This window comes from Taeniopygia guttata, chromosome 8 (assembly GCF_048771995.1).
Source record: "Taeniopygia guttata chromosome 8, bTaeGut7.mat, whole genome shotgun sequence".
NCBI classification, from domain to species: domain Eukaryota; kingdom Metazoa; phylum Chordata; class Aves; order Passeriformes; family Estrildidae; genus Taeniopygia; species Taeniopygia guttata.
The window spans coordinates 7417678-7430750 of NC_133033.1; the positions used below are offsets into that span (position 1 = coordinate 7417678).

At 40.5% G+C, this 13073-nt stretch overlaps 1 protein-coding gene across 2 annotated transcripts in view; it reads left to right on the forward strand.

Annotated features, from left to right (window-relative positions):
- BEND5 (BEN domain containing 5) overlaps nt 1-13073 on the forward strand; it is an 878609-nt gene that overhangs the window by 795606 nt on the left and 69930 nt on the right. For both annotated transcript variants that reach the window (XM_072932490.1, XM_030278790.4), the window contains one exon: nt 3340-3502. In XM_072932490.1, coding sequence (XP_072788591.1) covers nt 3340-3502 — 163 coding nt within the window. The remainder of the gene's footprint in view (nt 1-3339; nt 3503-13073) is intronic.

The window sequence follows — 13073 nt, forward strand, 5'->3', positions numbered from 1 at the left end:
AAGTTTTGCCAGTTGTTTTTATTTTTTTCCCCACTCCCTTTATCTTGACCTAAAACAGTGAGTAGAAGGTTAGACTCAGCAAGTACCTGCTGCTCTTTCTTGTCATTACCTAAATTTTCTTTAATCTGTAGTTTTCTTCTTCTCCTATAAAATATCAAATCATATTTTGGTTTATAACACTTGCTCTAGAGCCAGGCCCAAGCTGCTGTTTCAAAACATGTATTTGTCATATTCTACCCCAACCTTCTTAAGTCAAATGAGAGATTTTGTCTTTTACTCAAGACACCATGTTTGCCTCTACCATCAGATTTTTTTTCAAAATGAGGACAATGATAACCTTTAAAATCTACATTTTTGTACCTAAATAAAGGTTCAGCTTTTTATTCATTGGAAATTCAGCACCACTTGGCAAATAAATGAACAGAGGATTTGATTAATGCTTTTACCATTTCAAGTAATTTTGTACAGCTGAAACTCTTCTATTAAACAAATACCCACAAACACACACACATAAAAAAAGAACACAGCTCCCCACCCCCAAAAACAAAAGCAAAAGCCCCAAGCCACATGAAATAGTATTATAAAAATTCAAACTCTGAAAAGTTCTTACTTTTGGACGGCTTGTTTGTTTTTTTACCATTTATATAACTGTCTTGATAATATTTAAACTACTTATGCTTCACTTTTGAAATACGCCAAATACAATTTTGCCAATAAGTAGATTCAACTTCTACTAGAAAGCAAAAAATCACTTCAGTGAAGTAACACATCAGACTCTTTTTTCATATATTTCCAGCTGACAAGGTTTTAGCCTATTGCAGATTTTTTTTTTTAAATTATGCTTCAGTGCATGACCTGACACTTGTGTCGCTGAGTTTCATCTGACTACAATCACTCTGGCCCTCAAAGTCATCCCACTGCTTTTTTATTTGTATGATATTCAGAACCTCCTCCATAATGATGATTCATTCCACAGTGTGTCATCAGCAAATTTTGTTGGCGTGGTCCTCCTTTACCGTGCCAAGAACTGTGATGAAAATATTATGTAAGATTTAGCTCAAGAATCATCTATTAGGAATTCTACTCATTACTTTCTTTTAGCCTGATTAAGATAATGGGAAATAGGAGAAGGATTTCATGTGAAACTATATCCCAAAATCACAAACTGTACTCAGTAGATACTTGTACAATTTGTTTTTAACGTAGTTGATGAGATTCCATAATCTTCTCAAATGTTCCATATCAGTAACTGATAACTCCTACTCACTGAAGTACTTCTATCCCTAATGTCTTCCCTGAGTCACCTCCTCCCACATTTTCTTTGTTTTTCCTGTGCCAAATACAGCCTCAGAATTAGCTTAGTCCCTTTGTGAGTGATGTTTCTGCACACAAAGCCCAATATCCTGTCCTGAGCCATTTGTTGTCCTGTTCCTTTGTTCCCATCAGCAGCTGATGCTTTCATGCATTAAAAGTTCCACTGCAGGCATTTGTTTGAACATGAAGCACCTTCCACTGAAGTTGGTGTTCACTTGGCTCAGGAAGCAATCCCCTGAGCATGATCGTCTTCCTCTGATTCTGAAATTTAACTGAGGCCAAAGCTTCCCTCCATCTCAGGATCTCAGTAGCCTCTTGAAGGTTCCTTTTTCAGGAAGCCAGAGAACATTCCCTCTTGTAGACCTCTTTAAGTATTTTATCCCATATATCAAATTAACAGTTAATTTTCCCTACATTCCTTATGAGTGCTTTACTTCTTCTCCCACAGGTATTTAGAATATCCTGCAGGCTTCTGCTATATAATTTGGCAGAAATTATGATATCTACGTAGGAGAATGCATTCTGTGTACAAATTACCACAAAGTTAAATATTATGTTACCAAAAAGACAAGTTGAATTTGGAAACACCTACATATAATGTTAATAAGAAACCAAATTCCATTTTATTCTAATTAAGCTGGAAAACCTTCCTTTTTACAACATGAGAGAGACTTCAAGACATTCAAAATGTTAATAAACCCACAGGTATTTCTACTTTTTATATCTCCTGGTATAGAGTATTTATCAAGAATTATTGCTCATTTCAGGATTAACTTGATTTTCTCCGTCTAGAGAAGTTCAGTATTTTGAACCATTGCACCCCATTTCTTAAATACAAAGAGAATTTTATTTTCCCCAGTTTTGGTAAGAGATGGATTTCATAAATATTCACATTGTGTTAGCTGGAAAAGGTAGCAGCCATAAGACTCCATAGGAGGACAGTGGACAGCTCAAAGAATTCACCATGGGTACAATGACTGAACAATGAGCTGTGTTAAGGGTTCCTTTGTGTTTCAGTGGCAACATAAAATTCTTACAGCAGGAGATATAATGATCTTTTATCCAACAGATCCAAGTTGGATTTTTTTTTTTTTTTTTTTTGTGGTTGTCACTAGCTTGTTCTGAGTCCAGATTGGCTCAGTCTAATGGTTATGAGGTTTCTGAATAGAGTCTGAAAATCAAAATGAAATCAGAATCCATTTTTCTGTCTAGCTGGTAGGAACAAGCTCTGAGACTTCAATCAACCTGAAGATGAGCTGCCCTTTAGTCTCCAGATGTCATCCCTTCAAAGGAGAGCTAAAACTCATTTATGGAAATGCTTGGAGTCCTCCCCTCCACCCCTCAAATGAATAGTCATAAAGCTGTAGGGTTCTTAAAGCCAGATCTTCAGTAACAGCACAAAATACTGCCTTTTATACTGTGCTGCTACTGCTGTAGAATAGTGAGGTAGATTTTTCCACCCAGAGAGCAACACCCCCTTAACATTTAAGTTAGTGAAATGGAAATTTCTGTGACCTAATTTACAAACCAGTCAAATGTCTTAGGTGAGAAAGTTTCACCAAAACATAAATGCCACTGTATTTCCACTTTGATTAAGGGTCCAGGCTGAAGTGATGGTACAGGGGAATAGTATGATACAAGGGAATAATACCAGGCAATGCAGTGGAGACAAAGGAATGCAATATCCAGGTAATGGTACAGCTTAACTCCCGAGCAAGGGGGATCTGGAAGGCTCACTTTCAACTCCTGCATATGACAGCCTTGCTTTGTGTTACCTGAGAGGGAAGAGGAAAAGCTGATATTTATGATGACCCCAGATGAATTTTGTGAGAGTCTGTGAGGCATCATTTATAGCCTGTGCGCCAAAATTGTACTTCCCCTCCAGGCCACGGTCAAAAACCAGAGCATTTACACAGTGTAAATGAGATCTGGCAATGTGAGTGAAGCTGCTCTCTTTTCTTAGAGACTCCTTCCCTTGCTGCACCCCTGAGCTCTCCTCGTGTCCCTGTGCTCTTGCTCCTGCAGTCCAGCACGTCGTTCAACAGGGATGCTGTGAAAGCTGGGACAGGCCGGCGCTTCCTTGGCGGGCTCCTGAACGACACATCCTACTGCTACACGCTGGAGGTCTCGTTCTACAGCTACATTTTGGCTGGAACTGCTTCTGCTGTGCCCTACACCGAGGAGGCCTGTATCCTTTTGAAATCCATCCTCTTGCAGCACACGTGAAGCAGGCACTTAAGGTAAATACTTCTGTCTCCATAAGAGTTTGCTGAGATAGAAACACACACAAGTGGAAGTGTGAGTCTGCTCCTGATGCTTTAATTTCCCTCATATTGATTCTCCATACTGTGGAAATTCAAGAAGAGAAAGACATTAGATCAAATAAGCCATTTCCCTCTTGTAGGAGATTGTCTCACACACTTGTTATAGGAGCTAGTCCTGGAGAGGCTGTGATCCATTCCCTTCCACAGTCTTCCATTTCTTTCTTCGTTTCTCTCCTTACTCCCTCATTAGCCCTGTGTTTGTGTTATTGTTTTAATAGCAAGTTGAGAGTGCATCTTTGTTACTGAGTAAAATATCTTCTCTGCCTTTGAACTGCAGCCAAAAGGATCCATTAGGTTCTGCAGCTGCCTCGAGGACAAATCTTCAATGCCAGTTGACAGAGAAATAGAAGTCAAATTGTGAAAACAAAACCATCAAAGTTGTTGGCATTTTTGAGTGCTCAAATAGAAGTGGTGTCTCATTCCTCAGAAAACACATATCCATCTGGCTATCTCAATGTATCAGCAATTTGTAGAATTGTTCTGACTGGTCTTATGATCTGCTTTTATGTTTTTCTTTTTCTTTTTGTCACCATGCTAAATCAAACAGCCAGTGCCCATACTTCAATGCTGGGTATGTTATTTCATTTTGTCATTCTATTATGGCAGCTTTTGAAATTTCCACAGGTTTAGAAACACTGCAGAGGGAGAGAGATTAGCTGTGATTGCCTATTTACCTCTCCACTGCATTTTGGAAGTTGGGGATAGCAAGGGAGAAATTTTCATATGAGATATAATTCTTCACCATCCATGTATATGGGCTCTCAGTGTGGGAATAAGAGCAAGAAACAGGGAGCAGGGAAAGAAATTGTCATTTGGGCTTTTCTGGTTTGACTTCTGCACTGAAAGTGAAATTTGGGAGAAGGAGGGAGATGAATTTATTAAAGTGATTTACCAGGCTTGAGCATTTGGAATAGAAGCTCTTTTTTCCCCAGTAAAGTTAACTAAAGGAAAAGCTCTTTGCAACTTGCACAAATGTAGTATATCTTGCCACTGTGGGAAAAAATGTTGCTACTGTTAGGTTTACGTATGTATTTTCTTAAATCGTTATTTTGGTGTTTCAAGAACCTGTGCCTGAGTTTTACCTTTAATTTTCTTCCTCACTGTGTGCTCATTGTGCTGAAAACTGCTTATTTCTCTTCCTTATTTATCAAGAATAGTTTTTACGGTGAGGAATGGCAAGAGCCCCTACACACATGAGACCATGATTCCCTGGGATATGTTTTCCTTCATGACTGGTAGATCAGACTGTCTTAGTTTCTCTTTCCATAAAGATTTCTGGTCTGTGCTTCACATGGCAGAATTTTACCTGTGGGGTCCAACATCTCCATTTTCTTGGCTTGCCTTGCCTGCTGCAGGCAGAGATGCTCCATTCCCTGTTGATTCCATCAGCAGCTGGGGCACAGAAACCAGGCTCCAGAGCACAGAACCTTCTTGGAGCTGGCTTAGGGAAAGCTCAAGCAGCAGCTTGGTTTCTGCAGTTAGGGTTTCACCCAGATGAGTGGAAAAGGAGGAGAAGCAGATTTTGGTTGGCCTGGCAGACAGCAAGCAGGGGGAGGCTCTTTGCCCATGGAGAATGCTCCACTGGCATTTTGCCCTGGAAGGTTTTATCATTTCCTTTTCAAGGTAGGAATTCTATCCAGAGTACTGCCTCTGAGACCTTTTCCTCACGTGTGCAGTTTTCTAGTTAGTGGAAGAAATGGAGCTGCTTGAAATAGTCTCTAGACTTGTCTGATCCAACACAGGAGTAGCCACTGGATTTATGCACATCCTGTCCTGGCAGGGGAGGAAGTTTCACATCACTGAAGTGCCTATGACCGAAAGTAAAACAATTGCAGAACATTCCAATTTAGCCTGAACAGCCCTTCCAAGCTATTTGCAAGTCAGTGATTAATTAATGCTCGGATTTTTTAATGGACCTGAACCAAAGACACAGGCAGTCAGTTCCTATTGGCCTCCAAGGACAGGGCTGTTTCTATTAACTATCTACTTACATGCAGGCAGCAGCTCAAGCAAATAAAGGAAGAAAACACAGCAAGCCCATGAACTGTGACTTGATAGTGCAAGTATTCTGGAAATCTGCCTTTAAAGATGTATTTCTTAGAACTTTGTTCATCGCATTGTGACGTTATTTGGTTGTGTGACTCTTTTTCCCTTTCCCTTTTTCCCTTTCCCTTTTTCCCTTTCCATTTTTCCCTTTATCCCTTTCCCTTTTTCCCTTTCCCTTTTCCCATTTCCCTTTCCTTTCAATGGATATAGTATGAGGGAGGCTAGGATTGTTCAAAGCTTCTACTGTTGAATTAAGAAGTGCAGACTGAGATTCAGCCTCAAATTCAGCTCATCCATGACCATGAAAAGAGACTACAAAGTGGATCACACATCCAGAACTAGCCACTAGCACCTTTTAGAGAGCAAAACCAATTAGGATCTCCAGATTCTGCAAAATATTAATTTAGCCTAACTTGTTGACAGGTAGGAGAACAGAACAAACTCTGAATAGACTTGTGTTTGCATTGGTGACAAGTAATGATACCTGTCAGCTTCTTTTCTTTACAGCATTTGTGGCAAATAAGATCACAGTACTACTCACTTTCATGCCATTATATAAGTGGATTAGGTTTTGTTGGTGGGTTTTTTATCTCTTTGTTTTCTTCAGGTTTTACATGCTAGCTCTGTGTAATTTTTGAGATAAGTGGATACCTTACATGCATGAAAATGGAAGACAGACTTTCAGTCTAAGTGTTTGAATTCTTACCATTAGTGTGGACAGTAACTTTTTTCAGTAAGAAAAATAAGAAAAAAAGGATAGGAAGATATCATTAGAAGCAGAAATCAGTTTCAAATTACTCCAGTTAGTAGGACTGAATATTCTAAATTAATTGGCTCAGAATTTAGAGGATGAAACCTGGAATGTTCCAAAAATAAAGGGGCTACTGAGGCTGCACTGTTTAAATGAAATCCAGGAGGGAAGGGTCTTCCTTCAGCCTGTGCAGGACGATTACATTTATGGTGGGATAACATCATGCAGAGTGTTGAGTCTCTGGCCTTTTCCAACACAGAGAATTAACATGATTGCATCAATGTCTCAGGCCTTGATTGGCATGGCATCACTAATGGCTACTGCTGGAGTTCCTCTCGTATTTTCATCCAGCAAACAAAGCACTTAGACATTCCTGCAGAGCTGTGTGTGTGCCTGCTGGGTCTGTGTCTAACAGATACATACCTGGAGTGTGAGAAACATTAGGGATATGTTCTGTAAGCTCTGCAGTAAACCCTACGATAACACGTGCTGCAGATAGCAGTGAACGGACTCTGTTTCAAACGCATAATAAGAGGATTGTGGGCTTGTCTGTTACTCGCCTGGAAGTGGACAGAGAAACGTTTAAAACCCTTCTCACACATGCACACATTTGGTGGTAACTGATTAAAAAAAGGCAGCACAACAACAGTTAGCTCAGCACCAGGTGAAGGAGCTTTAAAATGAGCTGATATGCCTTCCATTAAATTCCATGTTTTACTAGGCATTTACAGGGCTTATGACATGAGGCTTGTAAACTGCTCTGTAGCACTCGCCAGCAGCAGCTGAGCTGTCTCAATTCACACCAGCCTCAGAGCTGGGCAGGGAACAAGGGATAAAAAGCAGGGGAGGCAGGATGAATGCCCAGCCCTGCCCTGACAGCACACCCAGAATTGCTGTTTCCCAGTATCCCACTACAGCTGTGAAGAGCAGCCATGGCAGCCTGACCTGAGAGCAGCCAGCAAAGGACTCTCACATCAACAGCTCTAAAATCTATTTGGTTCATTTTTTAGAGTGTTTGAACTGCATCCTTGCTGCAAAGGAGGCAGCCCATAACAGAGAATAAAAGGATTTTACTCTTCCACAGCCTAGCCATAAGGCAGGAAGGCAGAAATGATGGAGACCTGGCACGAATTGGTATGACTGTAGCTGTAGGGGAGAATAATCATCGAGATGGGTGGGAATCACAATTGTCAGCATGTCCATAGCATTTTTTTTTTATCTCAATTTTTATCTCAATTGCAAACTTCCTCCAGGTGGAGAGGGACCCCATCCAAAGGTACACTGCTGAACTCTCTCTTGTTTGTGGACATAAAGGTGTTTTTATGTGGCTACAGCCCCAGAATGAAGGCTTGGATGGACTAGAACCTCTTCAGACACCTAATAGGAGCTCACATCCTGGGCTTTTGACACAGAGACCACTGGGTTCATTCTTATTCTTAACTTCAAGCAAAATATCTGCCTGCTGCTTGACTGGGGACTTGAGAAGTTAAATCCCTGGAGGAAACAGTCATTTGTTACATCCAGATTCCTTTTAAAGAGTACTTGGATCTCAGTAAATGCCTGTCCTGGGGAAAAGGAATCTGTATGCAAACTACAATTCCAGTAAAAGCATCTATGACTTTTAGAGTCTCATGTACCTGCCAGTCCCCAAGGGCAAATGTACTTGGTTATTTTGGGCTTTTTTACATTTCTTTTTTTGGCAACTGCCTGTCCTGATCCTCCTATCTCTGTTAGTGATATCCTTAAGAGAAGATCCTTATGAGGCAGATTAGGGCCCTTGCAGGTTCATTCCCAGCCAGTAAAGGCAACATTATTAGCAAAAGCCAATGAGGTATGAAAAGCTGTGCTGATAAAACTGAGGGAGCTCTGCAGAGGTTATCCAGTGTGGCTTAGGTTTGGGCTTCTGTTGGAGGCTCTTGCCAAGATGATTTCAGAGTAAATCAGGCACATATTCAGGAAAAGGCATCCAGAGGTCTACTTCTTCTGCTGAGGTCCTAGAAACAGGCTCCTTTCTGTGTGTTGCAAAAGGTGGCATTAATCCCAATCCTGCAGATTTTCCTGAGTGACCTCCTTGCACGTCTTGGTTGTTTCTTAGTACCGTGTTTAGAGCTGGTTTGGAGGAGAGGAAACAAAATCCTCATTTCAGCTCCCCAGTCTGTGTGAAAGTGTCAAGGTTTACAGCCACAATTTCAAATGCTCTTAATATTACTGGAAGCATAGAGTTAAATTATAGAGTTGTAAAGTTACTTTATAGTGATAATGCTGTCAAGCATCAATATCTCTGCCCCAGGGCACCATGGAAACTCAGTTAATGATATAAGAAGCTGATATTTTTCAGGGTTGCAGCTGTTGGCTCATACCCAGAAGGAATCTGTGTGTTTGTTCATATCGGGTATATACAGTGGGACCTGCTCAAAGAAAATTAAGAAGCAGTGAAAGTCTGTTTAATGAAGTGCAGTGGAATGAAAGTACAAGGCAGTACATGGTGTTGCAGCATGCACACCTCATTCTCTCAAAGGGCTCAATGGAGTGGACAATGCTGCACAAAAATACTTCTGTAAGAGAGGCTGTTTGTGGGGGAGAGTTTATATTTGTGTGTAGATGTCTTTATCTGGTTGCCTGTAGCACTGACTGCGTCAATCTGTTTTGGAGTGTCAGTAGGGAAATGGAAATTTAGGGAAGTGACTGCAGTCAACTTAGGAATATGCATAATTTTTGTAATGGATGTCTTAGGATCTGTATCTCAAAGTGCTTTGATAGCCTCAGATGAAAGATGCTATAAAAGTGGAAAGTGTATTATAAAGGTGCTTTTTTATTTTAAAGAAAGATTTTTTTTTTTTAATGTAGAATATCAGTCTTGGAAGACTTCTTAAAACTGATTCAATTTAACCATATGATTCCAGTTACCTTTTCTTTCCTCTTGTGTATGCATATTTCTTTCCCAAGGATACCAAGATACAGGGGATAGAACAGATGCTGGTTGTGGGATGAGAATGTAAGCAGGATGCATATTCGGACTTACAGAAATGCCCTCAAGTCAGTTTCAGACATGAATACATGAGTTTGCCTTCTTTGAAGAGCAGGAAGGCTTGAGTAGCTGTGAGCCTGGACTAGGGAATTTGGACAGGATGGTTTGAGAACCACCAATATTTACAACTGTATTCAGCAACTGGAACCTTGTGCACAGCTGGAGCATGAGCATCTTAGAGACACAGTGCAAATGCCATCCCTGCATCCCAGCAGCTGTCCTCAACTCAGAGCTGGCTCAGGATGTGCTCCTCAGCCTAGGTAGGGCTGTATCCAGTAGCATGGGAACACTGATCCTCATGAGCCCAGTTCTAAAAATGGTCTCGACCAAAGCAGCCTTTGAGGTCTCTGTTGAGACACTGAATGCCTACTGGTGCCAAGCTGTCATTGAGGTTTTGCTGACTGAAAGCCTCATCAGTGCTTTCCACTCAAGCTCTCAATGATTCTTGATCTGCAAGCGCAAAACTCTCTAATTCAAAAATGTTTTGATGGTAGTATGTTAAAAAGAGAATAATAAATTTCCAGCTAATAATAAGCATCTTAATAATAATATTATAATAATAAGCATAACTTTTTTCTATTAGTATTTCTTTTGTACACAGGAAAAAAAAATAACTCAGACCAAGCGGAAGTTAAGCTTTTGCTAAAAGGTTGGAAGGTGAAGTTGATCACATGAGTGATTGCAGGTCTGTGGATAATGTAAAGAAGGGAAAGCTCTCTCCAGGCGCTGCTGCTATCCTTGGAATTGGCTCTCCCAGATTTGAATGCCTCTGTTATGAACTTTCTTTTTCTTAAACATGTATTTTTCCTTTTTCTTAGAAGCAACTTAGACAAAACTAAGCATAGAGAACTGATATGAGGCTCTTGGGTGCTCAGAACACCATACAAATGCTATTAGATCTGTAGTTAAAATAATTCTTTGGTAAATGTTACATTCCTATTAGTAACACTTGCTAAACTTAAGTGCAAAGGAAAGGGCAAGGCTAATCTGAAAGGCAATGGAGACCAGGGCTTAAAAGATATTAACAATTGTTGGAAATGTCTGAGGGGAGTGGTTATTATTAGTGTCTGTGGGTTGGAGACTTAGGTTAGGAAAGGGCTTTAGACAGTGCTGTGCTTTGAGGCTTTCCCAAATGTCATTGGGATTGAAGAGGGGAAAAAGCCATTCAGAACAAGGTGTTTTTCAAAAAGGAATAAACAGCCAAATTGTGGTGTCTCTGGGAGAGGTCTCGTTTTCTGCCAGCCTGTGGTGGTGTTTGTGTGTCTCCATGTTTGCCTCCTTTTTCCTCTTCTCTGTGTCTCTTCAAATCTGGCTGAGTCTTCTCCCCTGTGCCTGTCTTTGTGTTCTCACCATCTCGTTGGCATTTAGGTCATTAGCCCTACCCCAGGCCTTTCTGTCATCTCATGGGGCTTTTTCCAGGAGGTGTTTCACTAATCAGACACACCTAGTTTCATGGTTTTGTTCATTTTTCACTGTCTTTCACCCGAACTACTCCTTCTTTCTTTCATATTTTGCTCCTATCACCTTGGTTGCTGTTGATTAAATGGAATTCTAGGGTGGGAGCAGAAGCTCTTTTTTAACAACTACTTATTTAATCTCAAATACCAACATTCTGAAAGAGGATCAGAGATTATTTATAGGAAACTCTGTGAAGAAACAAGTGTCTTTCTGTCTGTGTGTCTTTCTCAGCTGCTCGACCAATTGCAACTGAATTTGACAGTGATAAAGGTCTCAGAGATATTACATTCCTATGAGTTTCATGAAAAATAGCTGGCTGAATGAGCAGAGAGACCACAATTAATCTCTCCAGTAGGGACAGCTGCATGTCTATTGTTAGAAACCAGAGGAGGACAGTAGGCATGAAAGTCACAGGAAAAAGATCCAACATCTCCTTTTCTTTCTGAGCATGCCCCTGGTGAGTTGAGACTTCACTTTCCTTTTCTCTCTACACTTTAACCCCTAACCCCTGTGAAAACCCTAAGAAAGGATATCTTGTGGCATTTTGGAAAGCAAATTGCACCTTCCCCATCAAACCTCTGCTGAAAGAGGCCAGAAACCTGTCAGGTTTCAGTTCACAGGTGATGAGAATACCCATCCACACCAAGGCCAGCACAGGCCCACCTTAAACCAGCTGTGTTTCTTGTCACCTAGAGGTAAAACTTTGTCCACAGTTCAGAAAAACAAAGCATTAACATGTCTGAGGCAGAAACTAAAGATAACCTGCATTTTTGATCTAGTGCTCAGAAACATTTGTGTTTTGATAAGAGCAAGTGTGGGTCTGATTCTCTCATGTCTCATCTCCTAAGAAGAGAACAGCCAAATAAACTCAGATCAAAACCAGTCCTCTGCAGTGTCTTGTCTCTGATAGAGGTCAAAATAAGGTACCTGAGAAGAATTTAAAAACAGAATAAGCAAGTAACTATTTTCCCAGAATATTCTTTGGTTTCCAGCAATTAGTGGATTGGGGATCCCAGAGCCAGAGTTATTAGAATCATGAAATCATTTAGGTTGGACAGACCTCTAAGATCATCAAGTCCAACCAGTAACCCAGCACTGCCAATCCCACCACTAAACCATGTCTCCAGGTTCCACATCCACGCGTCCTTTAAATCCTTCTAGGAAAAGTGACTTTATCACTTCCCTGGGCAGCCTGTTCCAGTGCCTCACAACCCTTTCTGTGAAGAAATGTTTCCTAATGTCCAACCTAAACCTCCCTGGGCACAACTTGAGGACATTTTCTCTAGTCCCATCACTATGTTACTTGGGAGAAGAGACCAAAACCCACATGTTGATTATATCTGAGATAATAGTCAGTGGATATGTCTCCCATGAACCTGTATACATTTTTATCATCCACAACTTTCCTTGTTACGAATTTCCATCACTTACTAATGATTTGTTTGGTTTTAACCTACCACCAGCAAGGTTTAATTTGTGATTCCGGCCCGTTACCCTGGGAGCATCACTGACTATCAGCCACCTGTATTTCACATTTGAAATTTCACAGCAGTTATTTGCTGTGTATTTACCCTCTACATCGTAAGCAGAAAAATATTACCAGATCAGGTAACCATGTCTAGAGCTGGTTTGTCATCTTACATTTTTTATCTGGTTATACACAACTGCTTGACTTGCCAAGTAATGGAGAATCAACTCCAGTGATTCCAGTGGTATTTGTTGTGTGTTTTTTATTTGCATTCAGAATAAATGACACTCTGGTCACAAAAACAGATAAAAAGTGAACCAAATGAAAAATGAAGCTTTCAGTTTTAGAGTACAGACTGTAAACATCATGTGTTCAGTTCCTGATGTGCTTAACACTGTGCTTGCTCTCCTGTCCTCTTGGTTTTTTCCTGGTGTACTTAGGAGGGATTCAAAACTTCTTAAACTAACTGAATTCCTGTTCAGCATAGACTGGAGTTTTTGGTCATCTCGTTAAAAGAAACCAATGGCTATTGGAGGGATTACAGTTTTGAAAACTGCAATATCCCAAATACCTTGCTTTGTGTCATTATCACTGGTGTGCAGCAAAGCAACTTCTGGTTAAAATATTCCCACAATCAGGTCACATTAATGATTCTGTCAGGCTGGTTATTTCTGTTTCTGAAAC